The sequence below is a fragment of the Artemia franciscana genome, chromosome 4 (genome assembly GCF_032884065.1).
Source record: "Artemia franciscana chromosome 4, ASM3288406v1, whole genome shotgun sequence".
Taxonomy (NCBI): Eukaryota; Metazoa; Arthropoda; class Branchiopoda; order Anostraca; family Artemiidae; genus Artemia; species Artemia franciscana.
The window spans coordinates 21,635,732-21,658,145 of record NC_088866.1 but is presented as its reverse complement, the minus strand read 5'-3'; the positions used below and the strand labels follow the sequence as shown (position 1 = coordinate 21,658,145).

General features: G+C 35.0%; 1 protein-coding gene across 1 annotated transcript in view; it reads left to right on the top strand.

The window, feature by feature from the left end:
• LOC136026148 (receptor-type guanylate cyclase Gyc76C-like) overlaps positions 1-22,414 on the top strand; it is a 202,605-nt gene that overhangs the window by 144,535 nt on the left and 35,656 nt on the right. Inside the window, exons 11-13 of the mRNA XM_065702451.1 lie at positions 5,818-5,901; positions 17,651-17,887; positions 21,709-21,874. Coding sequence (XP_065558523.1) covers positions 5,818-5,901; positions 17,651-17,887; positions 21,709-21,874 — 487 coding nt within the window. The remainder of the gene's footprint in view (positions 1-5,817; positions 5,902-17,650; positions 17,888-21,708; positions 21,875-22,414) is intronic.

Sequence of the window (22,414 nt, the reverse complement as noted above, 5' to 3'; positions counted from 1 at the left end):
TGAGCGCCGGTGCTCAATGATACAGCATTTAAAAATAATTTAGTTGGATTTTAGAATAATTTATATTTGAATATCTAGAAGTATGCCACTATGAACCGGTTACCCTTAAACTCTAACGTGTAGTCTAATTGCTTGTCGGGTAACCTAGTTCAACCTTTGACTTGTTCTGGTTTTTACTCTTTAATTAAGGTAACGTAGTACACACATCATATCACCCGCCAGCGAAGGCGTTGCTAAGTATGCTCCTTCCCCATTTGTTCAAAGCTTCACTCCTTACTTCCTCCTGCGAACTTCCAGTTTCTTTTAAATCCTTTATTGCCACCTCTTTCCTTATTTGAGGAAATCTCACTTTTTGTTTTTTACCACAGATGAATAGCCGAAAAGTATGATTTTTGGCAACTTGTAAAAAGTGACCTAACCGTCTCAGCTTTTTTTTTCGCCAGCGAAGGCGTTACTAAGTATGTTCCTTCCCCATTTGTTCAAAGCTTCACTCCTTACTTCCTCCTGCGAACTTCCAGTTTCTTTTAAATCCTTTATTGTGACCTCTTTCCTTATTTGAGGACATCTCACTTTTGGTTTTTTACCACAGATGAATAGCCGAAAAGTATGATTTTTGGCAACTTGTAAAAAGTGACATAACGGTCTCAGCTTTTTTTTTTAGCTATAGCCCTTTAATGTGAGTTAACTGCTATTCTTCGTAAAGATTATATTTTGTTGATCAGTCAAACGGGTACCTAAAACCACTCTTAGAAAGTAATTTTGGAAAACATCCAGCATTTGTTCTTTAACATTCTGAAGTGCCCAGGTCTCAGAGCAATTATCAGGGCTTCCAATATCTTAATTTAGTTCCAAGACAAATCTCCCCATTCTTCCTAATTTTTTGTGACGGTGTGTGACTAGAGAGGTGGAAAATTTTACTGTTTATTAATGATACACCCTGCGTGAATATTAATTAGGTATTGATCTCCTACTATTCGTATTCAGTAAACAAAAGGAGCAACACTAAAACTTAAAACAAACAGAAGTTATTCTGTATACGAGGGTAGCCTCATCCTCAATACCTCACTCTTCACGCTAAAATTTGTTGGTAGTTTTAAAAGATCTTCTTATTCTCATTAAACGGTCCCTGTGTTTCAGAGAAGTTCTTGAAGAATCAGGATAAAAAGTCAAACCTCAGCGTAAAGAAGGAAATATTGAGTAGGGGCAACCCCCCTACCTATATGAGAATTAATTTCTCCTCGTTTAAGTTTTAATGCTTCTCCTTATTTTCAGTTGAAAAACCTGTTTATTTTTATTAAGCTTCTGATTGTTTTTCAAACAATATCGGAGAATCTGGATCCCCTTCCGTCAAAAATCTCCCTCCCGCAAAAATTCTTCCATGAAAAGCTCCTCCCACGTAAAACTACCCCTCCCCCCCCCCCCGGACAATTCCATCTTCGCTGAAAATCACACCCGAAAATTTTCTTGCGGACGTTTCTAGCTGAAAAATTCTCCTTGGCATGCTTTCATTTTAAAAAGGCTTTTAATTTTTGTTTGTTTTTCATATTATCCCGCTCTGTGAAAATTTCTCCCCGGAGATTCCCCCCAGTGGAAAGTTGCTCCCTTAGAAAATTTCACAATGGAATATTTCTCCCGCGGAAAATTCCTCCACGATTCCCACGGAAAATCTCTCCCACCAAAAAAAAATCCTTCAGACGATTCCAACCCCGCTGAAAATTCTCCTGAGACGACTCGACCGGAACACCTCCACATGTAAAATTAAGTTGGAAAAGATAAAGTAAGATAAATAAAAACAATTCCCACCAGAAAATTCCCCACCCACATAAAATTCACCCCGTGTAAATTACTTCTTACAGAAGATCCTACCCCCTGAAAAATGTCTGTATACTTCTCAATAGCAAATACTATACGTGAACAATATGCAAATTTCATAACTTACAGCCCTTTTCCCCAGGGGTTGGAGGGTCATGTTATCTTCAAAGGCATATTTGTTGGATCTTTCAACTATTCTGAACAAAACGGCTATCTCAAAATTTTAATTCGAACGACTTTGGGAGAAATTAGTGTGGGAGAGGGGATAGTTGCCCTACAATCTTTTTAGTAGTTTAAAAAGGGCACTATAAGTTCATTTCCGTTCGAATGAGCCCACTCCCAATATTCTAAGACGATTGGTTTGGTTGGATCACCCCCCCCCCCAAAAAAAAAGCAAATGAATACGCATCCGTGATCTTTCTTTTGCCAACAAAAATTTTTTCGGAGTGTTTTTCCCTTTTTTGAAAATTAGGCAATGTCTTAGGCTTGTAGCTTTTTATGGTTAATGAGTCTTGCATATTTGAAATTAGCATAAAAAGTCAGTTCTTGACGTATCCAATGATAGAAAATATTCCAGTTTTTAGAGTTTCGGTTACTATTGAGCTGAGACACTCCTTACTTGTAGTTGGTTACCACGAAGTGTTTGATATACCAGAAGGCATTCGGGAGACTGTACACGCTGGGACATTTAAATTAAAACTTAAAAAACCTTTATTAGGAGACAGTCCACTTAAATTTTGGTATCACTTGTTAACTGAGAAAGAGTATTTTAGCCCTTCTTAGAAAAAATAGAATTTTTTAAAGATTAGGAATCAGGGGATTGCAGCCGTTCATCATAAGGCAAAAGCCTTATGATGAGCCTTTCTTGGGTGGAGCCTCTTCGGCCTTCCCCCACTGGTTGTGTGTGTATTCAGTTTATTTTTATCATTGGTAAATAAAGCATGGTAAATGAAGTCTAAACATTTAGGCAAACATCTGTGGAATTTCTCAGGGGCAATTCATGTTGACATAGTTTCAATGCGGATAAAGAAAAAAAATATATTTTTTTAGAGCCAATATTTTGTTTCTTTGTATCTGCTATAAAAGTCAGCCAATTTCATAGTTGCAGACAAAGCTAATAATATTTCTTTTCTTTTTAAGAAAGTGTACGAGTAAATTACTTTTGTTCCTAAGTATTTAAAGAACAATTCTAGCATTTATAGCATTTGTAGCAGATTGTAGAATGTCAAAAAGTAAATAAAACTTATGAGGGTTATTGTTGAAAACAAACAATTGATTTTGACTTGATTGATCAGACTTAATTTTGACTTTAATTTAACTTAATTTAATTTTAATTTTGTAGCTGTTCTTCTAGGTAAAACTGTTCAATTTGGATGTTGCCTGATAATGGGGTTAAAATCCTTTGTTTTATTACCCTCTCAATTAGTTTTGCAACACAAGAAGTGAGAAGTTGATTTTAAATGATTCTTGAAAACCAAAAATTTGTTGATTAATTATCATCTGTAAATACATTCCAGAGTTGATCGTGTAACATTGGAGATTAGTTTTGTCAGTTATTCCATTTGTTATCCAATTTTCGTTGAAATTTTCTAGTTTTTTCGTGAAGTTACCAGACAAGTTTTTTAGTTATATTTTTGTTTTATTTTTCTTACTCTTTCTATGATGACTGTTGATTATTAATTTAATATATTTCATCGTTTTTAATTGTTTCGAAAAAAGGTTTCGTCTGTTGGAATTTTTTTGTCTTTTTTTATGATGGAAAGGCAGTAATGTCTTTTCTGCAGTAAAGGTAGTAATATTTCTCTTTTATTCTGACACGTATGCTCTAAGATTTTCTGCAGTAGTGATTCGGATATATGATAGAATCAGTGTGATCCCCCCCCCCACCCATTCTCTATCCTTTGCCCAAGCAGAAAAATTATCCTTTCTGTTACCTACTGTCGTTTTACTCTTTTTGAGCTAGAAAACTAAAATTTGAATAAGCTTTTTTTAATATTGCAAGACCTTTCTTTGATTTTTTTTATTTTATTTAGTATTGTGTACTAAAATGAGAGTTAGATTTCTTTAACTGTTAGAAATGAAAATTTTCCTATTTTCGTATGTGAACTGACTACGGCAGAAAATATCAAGGTTTCAAATATGCTCTTGAGCTTATCCAGGTGGGCTTGAAACGTTACCCCTTATGTATCATCATCCCTCCATAGAGATAAAATCTAGCTGCTTCACTGCTATAAAATGCTTAAATTAATTTGACCTTCTTCATGATCATCCTCGTCGTTTTTTTAACACTAAGTGACTCTTTCTTCGACTTCTTTCTCAATAATTTGGTTCTGTGTATGAATTTTGAAAATAAGTGCTCAACTGCAAAATCATCTTCTTCTTGTAAAATATCTTGCAGTTCTAAAACTTTTCGTTTCTTTTAATGGCCTTAGCTTTTATGCTAGCTAAACCAGTGTCAAATCTCAAAGGTCTATCTCAGTCACAGCTAAACGGTTTAACTATCTCGAAAGAGGGAATAAAAACAAACTATCCCGATTTTTCTTTTTCTTTTTCTCCATGGCTGCTTTTTCAAATTCTGTTTCAACTTCTTTTATAACTATCCCGATATAACTATCCCGATTAGCAAACTGTTCGATTTAATATTGAGAGGGCTTCAAGACAATTTCCACACTTTTCAGCAGTTATATAACTGATGGAAATTAATGCAATTCATTTTTGTCTTTGAGGTGAAAAAAAAAAACAATAAAAACGATTGAATGCGGATACTTTAAATGAGAATTTCTTTTATAACTATCCCAATTAAGAACTAGTCCTCCTGCCTTCTTTGCCTCAAATCCATCCAATCGAATTTTTGAGATAGCCATTTTGTTAAAATATCTCAATTTGTTAAAATATCTCAGTCACAGCTAAACGGTTTAACTATCTCAAAAGAGGGAATAAAAATAAACTATCCCGATTTTTCTTTTTCTCCATGGCTGCTTTTTCAAATCCTGTTTCAACTTCTTTTATAACTATCCCGATTAGCAAACTGTTCGATTTAATTTTGAGAGGGCTTCTAGATAATTTCCACACTTTTCAACAGTTATATAACTGATAAAAATTAACGCAACTCATTTTTGTCTCTGAGGTGAAAAAAACAAACAAAAAAAACAATTGAATGTGGATACTTTAAATGAGAATTTCTTTTATAACTATCCCGATTATAAACTATTTCTCCTGCCTTCTTTGCCTCAAATCCATCCAATCAGATTTTTGAGATAGCCATTTTGTTAAATTAAGTCAAAAGATCGGTTCACAAAAATTAACGCAACTCGTTCTTATCTTTGAGGTGAAAAAAAGACAATTGAATGCGGATACTTTAAATGAGAACTTCTTTTATAAATATCCTGATTATAAACTATCCCGATCGGGATAATAAACTATCCCGATTTTTATTTTTCCTGACCGAAGGGCAACTAGTCCTCCTGCCTTCTTTACATCGAATTCATCCGGTCGAATTTTTGAGATAGCCATTTTGTTAAAATAAGTCAAAAGATCGGTTCACAAAATTTAACGCAACTCATTTTTATCTTTGAGGTGAAAAAAAAAAGACAATTGAATGCGAATACTTCAAATGAGAATTCCTTTTATAACTATCCCGATTATAAACTATCCCGATCGGGATAATATAGGGATAATAAACTATCCCGATTTTTATTTTTCCTGACCGGAGGGCAACTAGTCCTCATGCCTTCTTTACCTCAAATCCATCCGATCGAATTTTTGAGATAGCTATTTTGTTAAAATAAGTCAAAAGGTTGGTTCACAAAAATTAAAGCAACTCATTTTTATCTTTTAGGTTAAAAAAAACAAAACAATTGAATGCGGATACTTTAAAGAAAATTTCTTGGCTGGAGTAGCTTTGCTTTAGAAATAAATTATAACTGTTGTTGTCTATTTTCTTATGTTTAATTTATTAAGTCATATTTGAATTTGCTAAATATTATTTTTTTTTGTCTTTTTTAGATTTCAATCGTCAGTGCAGTGTCTGGAGCTGGACGACTTGGTCTGGATACAGCATATTTTCGTGGTACTGTCGTACATGTAAAAGTAATTAATTTTTTTTTTTTTAACAAGAGATCTTTTTCAATCTTTCCCTCGGTCTCTATCTCTATTTCCTCTATGTTCTCTCTCCTCTTTATCTCTATTCTCCTTCTATTTCTCATCCACCTCTTTATCCCTATCTCCTTGTCTTTCAATACTGAAAAAAAAAATCTCCATTAATGTTTTATGTTTCCCTTATGTATAATATCCTGTGTACATCTCAATTTGTTGCCTTTTTGTAAAGGAACAAAAGATAAAATTGTTTAGCTAATATCCACGTCACACCTATAGTTGTATGGAAAAATGAAGCTTAAATATCGGTTTATAGAGAAAGGATGTACACATTTTTTTTTGAGCCAAAAGAATTGAATCTTAGTTCCACCACTAAATCCTTGCTGCATAAAACCTATTCCACTTTTTAAAATGCTTTGACTAAACTAACGGAAATATTGACTAAACTACAGAATAATGACTAAACTAACGGAAATCCTTTCCTAATTTAGTCTCCTAAATTGTGTCATACAGTTCGTGGTAACAAACTGTTTGATGGTAAGCCATGTAAGTTATGAGTGACTTGGGCTAATAGTAACCAAAACTCGAGAAAAAAGGAATTTTGATATAAATTAATACATCAAAAGAACTGTTTTACTTCTGGTTTTAAGTGTATAAAATTCGTTAAGTTTAAAGCTACCCATCGAAAGCTGGGAGCCTGAAATTTTTTTCCTGATTTTCGAAAAAGGGGGGGAACACCCCCAGAAATGAAAATGATTTTGATAAAATCACAGCATTAGATTAAGCATATCAGAGAACATTAGTGTGGAGGTTTCAAGCTCCTTATCTACAAAAATGCGGAATTTTGCATTTTCCCCAGAAGACAGGTCACGGATGCGTGTTTATTTAATTTTTTCCAAGGTTATTTTTATCGAACCAATGCTTCTAGAACATTGGGAGAGGGATTATTCGGATGGAAATTAAAAAGTCTACTGTCCTTTTAAGTGTCCAAAAAGTTGTGGCACGGCAAAGTGACGTAGCACCAAAATTTAATAGAAATTGATATTTTATCTGTCCTGATTCCTGGGAACATTCTGGATATACGCATTTATTATTGTTGCTTGGAGTAATTCATTGGGACAATATTTTTGTGTGTTGCATAAAAGGTTAAATTTTTTATGTAACGGCACAAAGATAATAAAAGGGGGGTGGGAGGAGTCATGAGTGCAGCCGGAAATTTTCTGGGAGGGGGCTAGCAAATACTACCAAGATCTTTATTTTCAGCAAGTTTAGATGGTAATATATCTCATTTCCTATATACAATATTTAGTGTCTTAGTCGTTCCAAAGGGGGTGTTGCCCCCTTACTGACGTCCGTGGGGAAAATCCCTATAAAACTGGTTTTTTCTGCCTTATGAGCCTGCCATTAAAAACATAGAAATGATGAGCTATAATTAATTGAATGAATATCTTCCTTGAAGCATTGTTTTATGAACATTAAACTTGAATTTAAAAAAAAGTTCAAGGAGGGAGTTGTTACCCTCATTCCCAATTGAGAGATCTTTTAGTAAACAGCTCGTATTAGTAAACTAATACTAATACTAATAACACCGACGACTCGGGGAAATACCTCTCTTGATGTTATTTTAACTAATATGTATAATTTTTACACCCCTTCCTCAACTTTGCCCCCATTAGGTGGGAGTTATCATCTTTCCATTTTGTCCCCCTCCTCAACTTTTAAGCATACTTTCCCAAAGACTTATAGCACTTACCGCCCCCTTCAAAATTCTGGTCTTCTTTCTTTTGGTATGTGGCTGAGTACTGAAGATTGGTCCGACATTTATAGCTTACAAAACCTTGATGAGAAAACAGCCACGTTTCATAAAAAGCTAATTGATAAATATCAAATTTGTTTCCCAGAAAAAAGGTTTAGAAGGTGCTCAAGTGACAAACCCTTTATTAATCAAACAATAAAAACACTAATTAGAACCAAATTGAAGCTGTTTAAGAATGGTAAACTCGATCAAGCCAATATATTAAGAAAATCAATTAAAAGAGAAATTCGTAAATTGGCACGATCATACTACAAAAATAAGATCGAAGAATTGTTCACTAATAAGCCAAAAAACTGGTATTCCGAGGTTAAGAAGCTATTTGGCAGGAGTCTTGACCAGCTTAATTTCAACTTACCAGAGCCCCCTGATGTTACTGCAAATAGTCTAAATAAATTTCTCGCTTCCATTGTCCAGAGCCTTCCAGCATTGCCAATCTAATTATGAACAGGAGCCCCATCCCCTCTTTTCCCGACTGTTTCCCCGTCTGAGATTGAAAGAAGAATTGATAAACTAAGAAAGACAAGTGTTTGTCCTTTGGATATCCCATTTCCTCTTATTAGAGCCTTCGGTGATTTCCTGTCTAAGCCCTTGTCTGTCCTGTTTAACGAAATTACTAAGTCTGGGCAAATTCCAACAATTTGGAAACAGGGTTTTATTACCCCTTTGAAAAAGAAAAACGGAAAGCCTGGCTTTGATGGCGTTCGACCTATTACGCTTACTCCTATTTTTTCAAAATTGTATGAAGGATTCCTTGCAGATTTGCTAAAGGAAAAAATCCTACCTCTTACTGACCTGAAACAATTTGGAAACCTAAAATCAACTTCTACTTCCCACTACCTCGTTTCTCTTATTGACCACATCGGGAAAATCCTCGAAAAACCTAATTCCTGGCTAAACTTAATTTCTATTGACCTTCAGAAAGCCTTTGACCTTGTTAACCACAATATTTTAATTGAGAAACTAGAAAGCGAGTTCAATATCGAACCCTTACTGGTAAAATTGGTTGCCTCCTTTTTAACAAATAGATCACAGGTGGTTACATACCAGAACCATTACTCAAATCCTCTCCCTATCTACAATGGCATACCCCAAGGAACTCTCCTAGGCCCCCTCCTTTTTTCAGTCATGGTTAACAGCCTTGCGAAGGAAGTTCCAGACCGTTGGAAATTTGTTGATGACCTAACGATTGTTGAAAGTTGCTTCAGAAATTTACTAAGTGACCCTATGAGTATTCTCAATGAAATTGGAAGTGAGGCTTTGGACCTAGATATGACCGTAAACCCCTCTAAGTCCATGATAATGCCGATTTGTTTCCTCAAATCCTCGCCCTGTTTTCTTAATCCTATCCCTCCTGAAATTTATGCATCCTCGGTTAAATTACTTGGAGTCACAATTTCTTCAAATTTAAAGTGGGATATCCACGTTAAAGATATCATCCATAAAGCTAATGCGTCTATCGCCCTCCTTAAGCTCCTAAATAAATATAGCGTCCCCCCTTCTCACTCCTTAAGGTTGTACACGTCTTTTGTCTGTCCGCATCTTGAATATGCTTGTCCAGTTTGGCACCCTGGTATCTCCCGTGAAGAATCAGACAAAATTGAGTCAATCCAAAAAAGAGCCTTGCGAATAATTTTCAAAGAAGGCAAGGTGCCTTACTCTCTGCTCCTAAAAAAAGCTAGTTTGGAAACCCTTGAGCGAAGGAGGTCGTCGTTGTGCCTCCGTTTTTCAAAAAATGCAATAACGAACCCTCGGACGGCAAGTATTTTCCCCAAACGTCACTCATCATCCAGATTACGACAGCCTCCTGCTGTTTCTGAGCCTATCCCAGTTTTGTCTCCCATTCGCTGCGTTACTTCCAGATATGAAAAAAACCTTTGTCCCCTTCATCACAGAAAAAATAAATAAAATAGCCAACTAGTTTCTCCCCCCCCCCTTCTTTTTTTTGTGAGGTGCTTTAGGTCGTTACACTAATTTGCTTGCCTCCCGCTGTTTTGGTTTAGTTTCCCTTTTAATTCATATGTGTTTTTCGTGTGTTTTATGCTTCGTTCTTTTTTTTGTGAGTTTTTGGACTTTTTTTTTGTGTCCCTTTTAATTTGTAGATATATATGTTTATTTCTTGTTCATTTCTGTGTTATTATACTTTTTTGTCCCCTTTCCTTTTTTTTCTGACTTATATATTTTTTATTTATTTTTTTGACTCATAATTTGATTATTTATTATTATTAGCTTTGTGTTTTTTGCTTTGTTTGTTTTATTAGTCGACTCCGAAGTCCGAATTCGGCCCTTTGAGGGCTTGTGATAGTGATTTTTTTGAAATAAATATCTTATCTTATCTAAACTGTTAGTAAAGAACAACCTCTGTCAGTAGAAACATAAACTTTAAAAAGTTTCGATTATGCAACAACAAAATACATTATTGATACTTATCGTGAATGTGCAAAATGTATTAATTGTAAAATTATATTAAAAGCTATTAGTAAATGAAATTTTATATAATTTTAGAAATAGGAATTAATTTTCCCCGAAAAAGGGTGCTATCTTGATATGGCAACTATGCAATGAAGTTACCTATGTATGAGACACCTAAAGGCATTATCAGCAAAATGTGAAATTTATGCTTTTTCTTATAAAGTGTTTTTGATTATATATGAATATAGATATACATTATGTATAGATGGGTTATATATACATAGCCTATATTTGAGTTGTTTTAGTTTTGTTGAGAAATGAGAGGATTTTACACACCATAAGTATGTTAAAAACATAGAAAAAAAACGCAAACCCGTTTTTGTTGATAAGACTTCCATATGTCTTGAAAGACATATATTGAAAATCAGAAGAAGAAAACAAATTTGGGCAAAAAGTAAATCAAAATTTAGCTAAAAACGTATGGCTACAAAAAGTTAAGAAGGTTTATCTTCTCTGAAACCATAGTTGGCTTTGGGAACCAACAAATTCTTAATGTGTAAGTTTTCACAGACGAAAGTGTTGTCAAATTCTACGAGTTAGTGTTTCTTATCTCCCAAGTGTAAAACTACCAAATGTCACCATTAATAAATAAATGAAATCCAAACAAACAGAAATTACAATAGATAACCCAGTCAAACTCAAAACGAGCAAAAAATTAAAAGGAGTAGGGCTGGCAACCCCCATATTTTCTTAAGACCAGAACACAATTTGCACTTTACTAAAACCGTGGATTGTCAGTTTAATATACGTATGCTGATATTTATTCTTGAAAATCTTAATAACATTTGATTTATTAAAGTTATAAAAGTGAAAACATTAAATAGTGCAAAGTATGTTCTGCCCTTGGGAAGGCATAGGGTTTTGAGTCCTACTCATGTTAATTTCTGTTCGTTTTGTGTTTCGTTATTTTATTTATGCTGATTTGTGGTAGTTTTACGCTTGGTAGATTATGTGATTCTAATTTTGCTCATTTTTAGTTTAATGGATACTTAATTTATTCCTTAAAATGTTAATAACATTTGATTTATTAAAGTTATAAAAGTGAAAACATTAAATAGTGCAAAGTATGTTCTGCCCTTGAGAAGGCATAGGGGTTTTGAGTCCTACTCATGTTAATTCCTGTTCGTTTTGTGTTTCGTTTATTTATTTATGCTGATTTGTGGTAGTTCTACGCTTGGTAGATTATGTGATTCTAATTTTGCTCATTTTTAGTTTAATGGAGTTCTTTACTTTTCTCTGAAAAATTTATTCTGTGGAGAAACTTGTTTTCATTAATTTCTCTTCATTTTGTATTGACATAGTCTTGTGCAGGGAATTAGAAAATAATAGTTAAAATATTTCTGGTTTTTCTTGAAACATTAATAGTTTGACCTGCTATTTGTATGCTTGAGAAACTTTTATAGGAATTTTTAACAACACACACCCTTTTGAAAATCTTAGCACAAATAGTAGTGTTTGATTTTTGTTTCATACCTCCTCTAATTGATCTGAAAAATAAAACTTAATACCATTCCCAAAAATAACATCTATGCACTTGAACAGCTTGAACGTACTTTCATGCTTTTGATTTAGTTAAATTTTAAGAACAGAGGTAGCAGTAGAAGTAGCTCCGAAAATTTTAACTTAATACATTCAGTCTTTCTTGGGACATAGCGGAGATGTCTTATATGCAACCAGTATACACATAGTGTGTTTTGATTTAAACTTATTAGTTTTGAAGTTATAATGAGAAAATTGCATAACTGTGGGGGTTGACCTACGCAATAGCTCTAGAAATTTAGCTATAAAAGCGCTCAGCTATGCTGAACAAAATGGCTGTCTTAAAATTTTGATTGGAAGTGTTTGGAAAATTATGAGCTAAAGAGGAGGGCTGATCGCCCTCCAATCAATTTTGACTCTTAAAGAGGGCACTAGAACTTTGAATTTCCAATCAAATTAGCTCCTTTTAAACTTAAATGAAATTAATAGCTATGATAGAATAGCGCTCCCTATGATATTGCTTATATGACCTAATACTTACATGCATATACCTTTTTTGTTTAAACTGTAACTCCACCTAAAAGTCTCAAATATATGCCCTTAGTGTCATTAGTTACAGTAACTGTAGAAGTAATATTAAAAGTATACACAAAATGTCTTCTGGTTAGTTCAAGATCTGCCACAACTTACCCTGAATGATCTAACTTAATGCCCTTAGGCATAACTTACAATCCTCTTCCACAGGCTCTGGCGATTTGTATCAGCCCCAAAAGCCTTGGAATATTTTGCATAAAATGATTATCTCGAAATATCTATTGGATGCATTTCAGGAAAACACAACCTATGGGGTGGGGGATTAGCTCCTTTCTGATTACTTTGACTTCCAAAAAGGGCACTAGAAATTCTGATCACGAATTTAATGAATCCCCTCCGAAGTATGTACGACCACGCTTTCTATGAAAACCTTATTTTCCCCCAGGGTATATCTTGCAAACCCAGCCCTGAGAGCGGTGGGGAAAGGGTGTTTCTCTCAAAGAAATAATATCTGTACTCTTTAACTACGATGAACAAAATTGCTATCTCCAAATTTGATTGGACGTCTTTGGGAATTGAAGGGCGTGGGAGGGGGGCTAGTTGCTCTCAAATCACTTTTGACTCTTAAAAAGGGCACTATAACTTCAAAGTTCAAATCGGATTAGCCCCATCTGAAATTTATTCGGCCACCCATTACATAGAAATCTTATATGCTCCCAGGGCGTAACTTACAACCCGATCCTTAGGGCACTGGGGGCTGTGTCAACAATAGAGGCATCTGTATATGTATTTGGGACTATTTTGAACAAAATTACTATCTCAGAATTTCAATCAGATCCGTTTGGTTAAACGAGGGGTAGTCATAGGAGGGGTATAGTTGCCCTCCATCACTTTTGACTCTTAAAAGGGAACTAGAACTTTTAATTTTCAACCACGCAAGCCTCCTCTAAAGCTAAGCAGCCATCCCTTCCATAAAAACCTTAAATGCCTTTGGGGTGTAACTTACAACGTTTGCCCATGGCTTTGGGGGCTTGTTTCAACCCCAAAGGCTTTGTTAATTGATATTTTGACTATTTTGAAAAATGGCTATCTCAAAATATTTATTTTATGCATTTTGGGAAATACAGTGTGTATGTGGGGGGGGGGTATATCTGCCCTCTGAACACTTTGACTCTTAAAAGGGGCACTAGAGTTTCTTATTACCAATCCAATGAGTCCCCTCAAAATTTTACACGACCTCACTTTCTAGAAAAAAATAACCTTATATGCCCCAGGGCATAACTTAAAACCCTTCCCTGAGGGGGGGGGGTCATTCTCAAAGATTTATTTTCCAGACCTTTCAACTACGCTGAACAAAATATCTATCTCAAAATTTTAATCGGAAGTGCTTGGGAAAATGATGGAAGTAAGTGGGGGGGGGGCTATTTGCCCTCCAATCAATTTGACTATTAAAAAGGACACTAGCCCTTTTAATTTTTAATCATGACACCTTTTTGAAGATTCTACGACAACAACTCTTTCTATACGAAGTGCCCTGGTCTAAAACCAAAAAAAAAAAAAAACAAACAATAAATAAATAATGCATTGTGCCAACACTGTTCTTTGCTTAGGTAGCGCTGTTGTGCTTTAAGGTTTTTTCCATTACACTCTTATCATTTTCCATTTTTCCATATACTTCACAGGGAGGGAGGGGGGTCTTTATGCGGGGGTTATTTTCTGGGGGTCTGCATGCCCTTTGGTTTTGCGGACGATATTATTATGTACAACTTATGGAAGTTGATTCTGGAATTCAAGATTTATGATAGTTTTAGTAAAAGAAAAAAAAAATTATGGTTCCCATTTAAGGTAATATGGAGAAAGCAAACCTTCACCATCTTTGTATTTTTCGTTTCCGTCCTCTGAGAATTAAGCAATCAGCCTGAATTAAGCAATCAGATTATATATACATATATATATATATATATATATATATATATATATATATATATATAATCATCAAACGATGGATATATGAGATGCATGAAAAAAGTGTTCTATTTTGTTGTCTGAAAAGATAAATCAATAATCAATAGTCAAATTCGTTGCTGATTGAGGTTTTCTTAGTCCTGAAATTTTAATTGATATGTATACAGGCTTGATTTGATTAAATAGACAAGGGCAGAAAAAATTCGAATCTTTTCCACTAAGATTCAATATCTTTATTCTTTCAGAGTTTATTGTCATTGATAAGCTTTTCTTGGTCATTTTTTTAAAGTCAAAATCTAAAATCTAGTTGATCTCTCACCCCTCCGTCCAATACTCCGTCGAAGTATCAATTGGGTGACTTCAGAGGTTAATTTGTTTTCTGGTCTATTATACATATGGTAATTTTGATAACCTGGATGCGTTTAGTGTCTTTTTATTTAGCTCTATCCTTTCCCCCAAGTCGTAACCCAACGTCCACTCGCCCCTCTATATGTCCCTCAATAGTTATCAACTTAGTACTCTAAACCGTTCCTGAGATATTGCAGATACACTATTTTGACAACCTGGCAGCACATTGTGTCTTTTGAATTGTATCGCTATTTTACATGCTCGAATCATAAGTCCCATAGGAGCTCAAAGTTGAAAACGTTATCTATGCCTGGGTTAAGGACAAAAACATTTTATCTGCATTTCTACCCTGGATCTCCTTTCAATTCCCCTAAACCCTACCTCTCCCTTCTTTTGTTCATCAGTACCTAAACATTTCAACTCCATTTTGTTAGCCGTTCGAAAGGTATTGCACACATGGTATTTCAATAGACTAGGTACACATTGTGTCTTCCGATTTACATACTTGTCTCTCCCCCTGTCAAAAATTGTATAAATGATCTTGCCGAATACCTTGAAAAAAGGTCGGCGCCAGTTGTATAACTTGGAAATAAAGTATTATCATTACCATTATTTGCCAATGATATTGCCCTGTTCGCCAGATCCAGTTCGAGGCTACAAACTCTGTTAGATTTGACAGCTGAATATTTATAGGAAAAGTAACTGGAAATTAACACACACAAAAACAGAGGTGATGATTTTTTGCCGTAGACAATCAACAGGAAATAAAGATGAAGAAAGTTTTAATTTGAATGGTGAAGCTGTGAAGGTTGTGTCTCAGGCAATATATTTAGGATTCCATCTAACATCGAACGGAAGATGGAACAATCATATTTCGAAGATGGCAAATCGAGGAAAAGCAGCAATGGCAACGCTGTTCAGGAACTGTAATTTGATGGGAATAGGTGACTTAAAGATGCACAAAAACGTGTTCAACTCAAAAACAAGGCCAATCCTCCATTATGGAGGAGAAGTATGGGGCCTAGAAGTGGCAAATTCATTAGAAACTCTACAGCTACAATATTATAAACGAATGCTAGGTCTGCACGCCACAACCCACATACTTTTCATCAAGGGAGATTTGGGACTTTTCTCCATGAGAAAACATAGACAGATCCAATTAATTAAGTTTTGGCTGAAAATGCTGCAATGTTCCTCCTAAAGACTCATCAAAGAAGCGTATGATGAATTGCTTGTCCTGGATCTTTATGGCCCTTCCATGTCAAAAAACTCCTGGACCGCACAGGTTTATCGTATGCATGGAATGGAGGAGATGGCCCAATCTCAGATCACAAAGTCTTTCTGTCAGAGATCCAAACAAGGCTGGAAGACCAAGAAATTCAGAAATGGTGGAACGACCTTAGCCAGTCGGAAAGCTTAAGTTTTTACTATAAGGTGAAAGAAAATTATGGTGAAGAATTATATTTTAAATTAGGATTCAAAAAGAATCCATGAGGTCTTGGATGCAGGTGTGAGCGAACTGTCTCCCTCTTTATAGTGTTTGGAAAAATAGGTGTCACCTTGAAATGCGGTATACTTGCCCGATTTGTGGTGATCTTGATGGGCTGGACCATTTTCTTTTCAGGTGTCAGGGGCTAAATGAGCTAAGAGGGAGCTTTCTTGGTGTGGGCGGTCGTGAGCCCCTTCTTGGAACTTTGAAGTCGACGTCGAAAATAAATATAGTAGCAGTGGGAAATTTTGTCCGGAAGGGTCTTATTATTCGAAAGTCGAGTGTTCCATGATTTAGTTTTTTTTTTGTTGTATATGTATGGATACGGCCTGAAAAACGGCTTTAAATACAGTCATGCATTCATTCATTCATTTATTCATTCAATACTCCCTCAAAGTTTCAACTCAATCCCTATGTCACTCCCGAGACATTGTAATAATTAGAAAAATAAAGTGCAGATAGAATCTTTTGATTTACTCAGATGCGTGTGTCGTTTCAGAGTATGCTCTCGGGAAACTCGGGTAACTGCGGCCTAGCCAACTATCCGTGAGAGCTCACCTGAAGTACAAATAAACAGGAACAAAAAGTATTTTGTCCCGTCTTCACCCCCCCCCCTACAACAAAATTGGTAATTTTATTTGTCCAAAAATGACATCTGAAAGTTTTGAGCTAATTGGAAAAACATAGTCAAACATACACTCTTTTCTGTATTAGAATCTATGTGTAAAAATTGGGCAACTTGCAGAATTTACAGCCCCAGCCACAGGGGCTATGAGGATCATGTCATCCCAGAGGCCCATTTGTTGAACCTTTTAACTATTTTGAACAAAATGACCTGAATGTCTTGATCTGAAGTTATGTGGCGGGGAGAGGAGTAGGAAAAGCATGGGTGGGGCTGGTTTGCCCCTTGCCTTTTTCAACCTTTAAGACCGGCCGGCCTTGCGACTTTCTATCTTTGATAAATTGAGCTACTTCCAAATTTTTTATAATAAACCCTTCCTTACGAGGTGACCTGGTAATAGAAAAGAAAGAATACTACGTGAAAGCCGTTTCACTCTTTACTTAGGCTGTGCTACTGGGCGGCCTATAACATAAGCATCACATTCTTGCAAAACCTGTTCTCGAAAATTTTAGTTTGGTGGAGTTTAAATTGTATCAGAAGCTAAAACTCAGTTTAACCTTTCAATGCGTTTTCCGTTTGATAATAACAATGAAAAAAGAAAAAAAAAAATGAAAATACTCGGCAATCGGTAACTTATATTTTAAAAGACAGTTTTTCCAGATGGATATTATAAACTAATTTCAATGGGAAATTTTTAGACACGACGTTTAGCAATGACAGGGATGATTTGTCATTTGATTTTTTTTACATTTTATTATTAATTAATATTTGGGCTTTATTTTATTATAATCATACATTTATTTTATATAATGCAAAATAATAATTGGGATGTAACTGATCACTTCATTGAGCAATTTCATTTAACTGTATACGTTAACCACAGTTTATATGAAAGAAATAGAATACGGTATTAAATGCTGCATTATTTATATGTCAATATGGGCCTTTAAACAAAACTCATTCTTTATCTATCTTTTTCTTTCTTTTTTCCTTCTTATTAAGTTTTATTGATATTTTGCAGCCTTTGGTTTATGGGAAGAGAAAGGAAATAAGCCGAACAACAATGAAAGAGATGCGTTTAATGCGTGAAATTCGTCACGACAGTGTTAACCCCTTCATAGGTGCCTGTGTTGAACCCAATCGTATCTGTCTTGTTACTGAGTATTGTGCAAAACGAAGCTTAATGGATATTCTCGAAAATGATGACATTAAATTAGATAGCATGTTTGTCGCTTCTTTAGTTCACGACTTAATAAAGGTCAGTTCCATTTTTGATTTTCCGTTATTTTTTTTTTATTAACCTCAGTTGTGAGAAATTTCTGTGAAACATCCTACCGGTGGAATCAAACACTCCAAGCTTAAGTGGCAGATATCTGGCCTCATGGCTAAGCTTAAAAGTCTCACAGACATACTCCCCCTAACAAACTTTGTCTTATTGTATTTAATTAATTTCAGTGTAACTGATCTAATTTCTGGTTTGAACTGGGGGTCAATAGTTTGACTCTCTAAACTCCAAACTCCCAACCACGCATTACACTCTCGGTCGAAGGTAGTGAATCAGGAAATCCTACGCAACGCCGACCATTGGTCAGCATGTGAAAAAGTTTTTTTTAAAGATGTAATTTCAATACTTCTAATTTTACTTGTGGCATAGCTAAATTTGCTGAGAAATGTTTGAAAATAACAATTAAAAATATACATGCTAATCATATTTAACGTATCTCCAAGCCCTAATTAGAATACCTCATAATCAAAAAAAGGTAGAAAAAGGGATAATATACATAATCTATAGTAGAAGAAGGAATAACACTAATTGAAACACTCCAACGAGCGTATGGGCAATATAGAATTGTATATATGTTTTGGATATTCCATATATGCCATTTATCTTACAAAGAAATGCAGTTTCCCCCAATATTTTTATTATTATTTGATTTTACTATTTAGTACTTTTTACTGTTTCCAGTTTTGCTTTGTTCGCTTTGAACTTAGATTTATGATCTCTCACTGTTTGACTTGAAAATTGTGCCCTACCCAACGTAAGATTTTGCTGTTGTATTCTTTATGCTCACATTTCTATTTTGCACGGTTTTAGAATGGTCTTTCCTTAGTGCAGTTGCCAATTCTATTATGACGTATGCACATTTGGGAATTTCGGGCATTTCTTAACACAAATCACCTGAAAGTCTGTTTCGGTATGTCAAGAAAGTCTTGTTTGGAAACTTGAAACAGAAACACCCTGAAAAGTGGATCGAGAAGATCCTCTAGGCAATAAAGAATATTTGATGAAAAAAGGAACCGAGAACAGTTTTTAAGACAGTGACTTAAAATTTTTAACCTGCTTATCTACATAATTTCTTTGTAGTTTCGCTTTCCAGTGTTTTTTACTCCTTCATTATACTCTAGTGCCACCAAATTTTTTAAACAACTCAGTAAAAACTCTCTTTAGGTTGTCAAATTAAATAAAAAAAACAAGTTTTTTCAACTGAAAGTAAGGAGCAATATAAAAACTTAAGACAAACAGAAATTATTACGTATTTGCGGGGTTCTGACCCCTAGTCAAAACCTTGCTATTTATAGTGAAGTTCGAATCTTGTTCTAACTCGTTAAGAATGACCCCTGAATCACAAAAGCCTTTTAATTCGAATAAATAGCTCTTTTGAAAGTACTAAAAAAAACTTTAGCTTAAAGAGCTAGGTATTGATTAGGGGGGCGAACCCCCTCATATACTTAATAATTTCTGTTCGTTATAAGTTTTAATCTTGCTCCTTACTTTCAGTTGAATTTTTTCTTCTATTTAGTTTCTGATCGTTTATTAAATAATGCTGGGAAATCCGGCATAGAAAATTTCCTTCTTCCATGAAAACTTCCTCCATGGAAAAAACCTCTCACGTAACCCCCAACCCTGACCCCCTCCTCCACCAGAAAAAAATCCCCTTGAAAACGTTTGTATACTTCCCAATGACCACTACTATATGTAAACAATGGGCAAAGCTTATAACTTACAGCCCTTCCCCTGGGGACTGTGGGGTCATCCTCAAATGACCCCACAAAGTCATCCTCAAAGACATATTGATTAGATTTTTCGACTATGCTGAACAAAATGGCTATCTCAAAATTTTGATCCAATGACTTTGGAAAAAGATGAGCTTAGGAGGGGTGTCTAGTTGCCCTCCAATTTTGTGTCACTTAAAAAGGGCACTAGAACTTTGAACCTCCGTTCTAATTAACCCTAAGGACCTATAGGTCGATAAGATCAACCCTGTGGATAAAAAACAAACAAATAAACACGTATCCGTGATCCTTCTTCTGGCAAAATATACAAAATTCCCTATTTTTGCAGATAGGAGCTTTAAACCTCTACAACTGGGTTCTCTGATACGCTGAATCTGATGATGTGATTTTCATTAAGATTCTACGACTTTTAGGGGGTGTTTCCCCATTTTTTTGAAAATAGGGTAAATTTTCTCAGGCTTGTAATTTTTGATTGGTCAGACTACTTTATAAAATTTACATGATTAAAAATTGATAATATTTGCATATTTGAAAGCAGCATAAAAATCTGATTCTCTTGAGGTATCTATTGGTATCAAATTCAATTTTTTAGAGTTTTGATTATTATTGAGCCGGTTCGCTCCTCACTTACAGTTTGTTACCACGAACTGTTCGATTGTCATTAAGTTGGCCTTTTTTCGATAATTTAATTACGAAAGGCACTAGATGTAGTATTTTCCTTTAAAATGAGCTATTAAACAGCTCCAGTATCGAGCTAGCTAAGGCGAAAAAAACGGAAAAAAGATACCGTCGATGTAGAATATTGTATTTCAAGCCACTTTTCTTAATTTTCAATCCAATATATTTTCTTTTTTGTTCCAACAAAGAGACTATAAGCTTCTTATATAAGAGTTTCAGACTAGGTGGTTCTAATAGTGTACTTTGTTTTTCGGTCTGACCTTATTTTTAGGAGTTATGGGTTATTGTATTTCTTACAATAACCCATGACGTGATCGTCTCTTACTAGGCTGCTAGCTACCGTTTCTACCCGAAAAATAAATAAATAAAGAAAATCAAATAGTTTTTAATATAAAAACAAAACTAGATGATTATATTCAAATCAGGTACGTGCGCGGGGGATTTTTTTGTCCCACTGGAATGGTTAGTGGGTTCTAAAAAAAAAAAAAAGGAAGGAAAATGTTTAAATCTATGAGAAAAATTCTTAATGCTACTGATTATATGCTGGTACTAAAGATCTCCAGAATAACGTCGAACAGAATGAGTTTGTAACGAAACGAATTAAAATTTACCCTAAATATTACGTTTCATTACAATACAATTTAACTATTTAGACCTATTAGACTATATAGACTTATTAGACATTCTACTATTTTGACCTATAATAAAATTTAACTTATTAGAGTAAATGTAGAATATATGACTGGCGGAGCTATTAATAAATTTACTGACAGTCATGGAACATTGCTAAAATATAAAAGTTGAAACCCTGCCTTCAATGCGTGAGCTGGGTATGGCACCGGAGTCTACTAATTGAGATATTAATTAACTACAATGGTATTTGTCAAGACTGCTGATATATTGAATTGTTCAAATAATAATAAAAAGATACTACCACTACTACTAATAAATCACCGCAGCACCAAGCCGCCTGAGGTCAGCAAAGCTACGTACGCTCCTCCTCCATCCCAATATACTCAAAGCCTCCCTGTTTACATTCTTCCAGGAAGTTCCCATTTCCCTTAAATATTTCTCGCGACATCCTCCCACCCCAACCGAGAGCGACCTGCTTTCCGTTTAGCCCAAGATTGGCCGATAAGGACAATTTTTGGCAATCAGTCATCCTTCATCCACAGCACGTGCTCTAGCTATCTCAACCTTTATCTCATTTTAGCCCTAAAAATCGACATTGAACCACACTTTTCATACATCCTACTGTTTGAAACACAATCAGTCAGTTGGGTACCCAAAATAATCCTTAGGCAATTACTCTGCAAAACATCTAGCAATACATTTGTATTAATCTCTTGTCTATTTACCAAACCCACTAAATTATAATTCATTCAGGCTCTACTTTATCTGCAAGGAACTGAGCTTGCTTGTCACGGAAATCTCAAATCTTCTAATTGTGTTCTTACGGCTCGATGGTCTCTCCGTGTTACGGATTTTGGTCTTCATGACCTCAGAGTAGCGGCTGAAAGTAGCAACATTGGCGAACATCAAGTGAATAGAAGTAGGTACATAATTTATTTAATTATTTTCAGGAATGTACAAAATAGCCACATATCTTCATTCCCTCGCTCTCCTCCCTGTTATATACAAAAAACTATGACCTATATCTCCTTCCACTAAAGACCCCAACGGTTTACGGTTTAAGAGGTTACGTATTGAAGTTTCCGGGCCTGGGGAAAATACTCTTTGTAATGAGACTTGGGAAGTAGGGGGGGGGGGTCGTAGCTACCAAATTCGTCTGGGAGAATTTAAAATTTGATCTTAGACCATGAGCTTGAATACTAACCGATTAAAAAAAAATGTAGAAAATATGTAATTTTAATCTAAAATATCTGATTTTAATAGAACTTTTTATGCTGAATTTAGAAGGGAAATCTATAGCCTTCTGATGCTGATACATCAAAGGTTTATTTATGTATTCTCTTGTTTAATTATGGACTTTAGGATTCATTAACCATAGGTCATAGTAAGGTACAGTCGCAGCCTTCCTGAGTTAACTCAGTGGACTTGTGCCCCACACTAGGTGGGAAAACTTTTTACA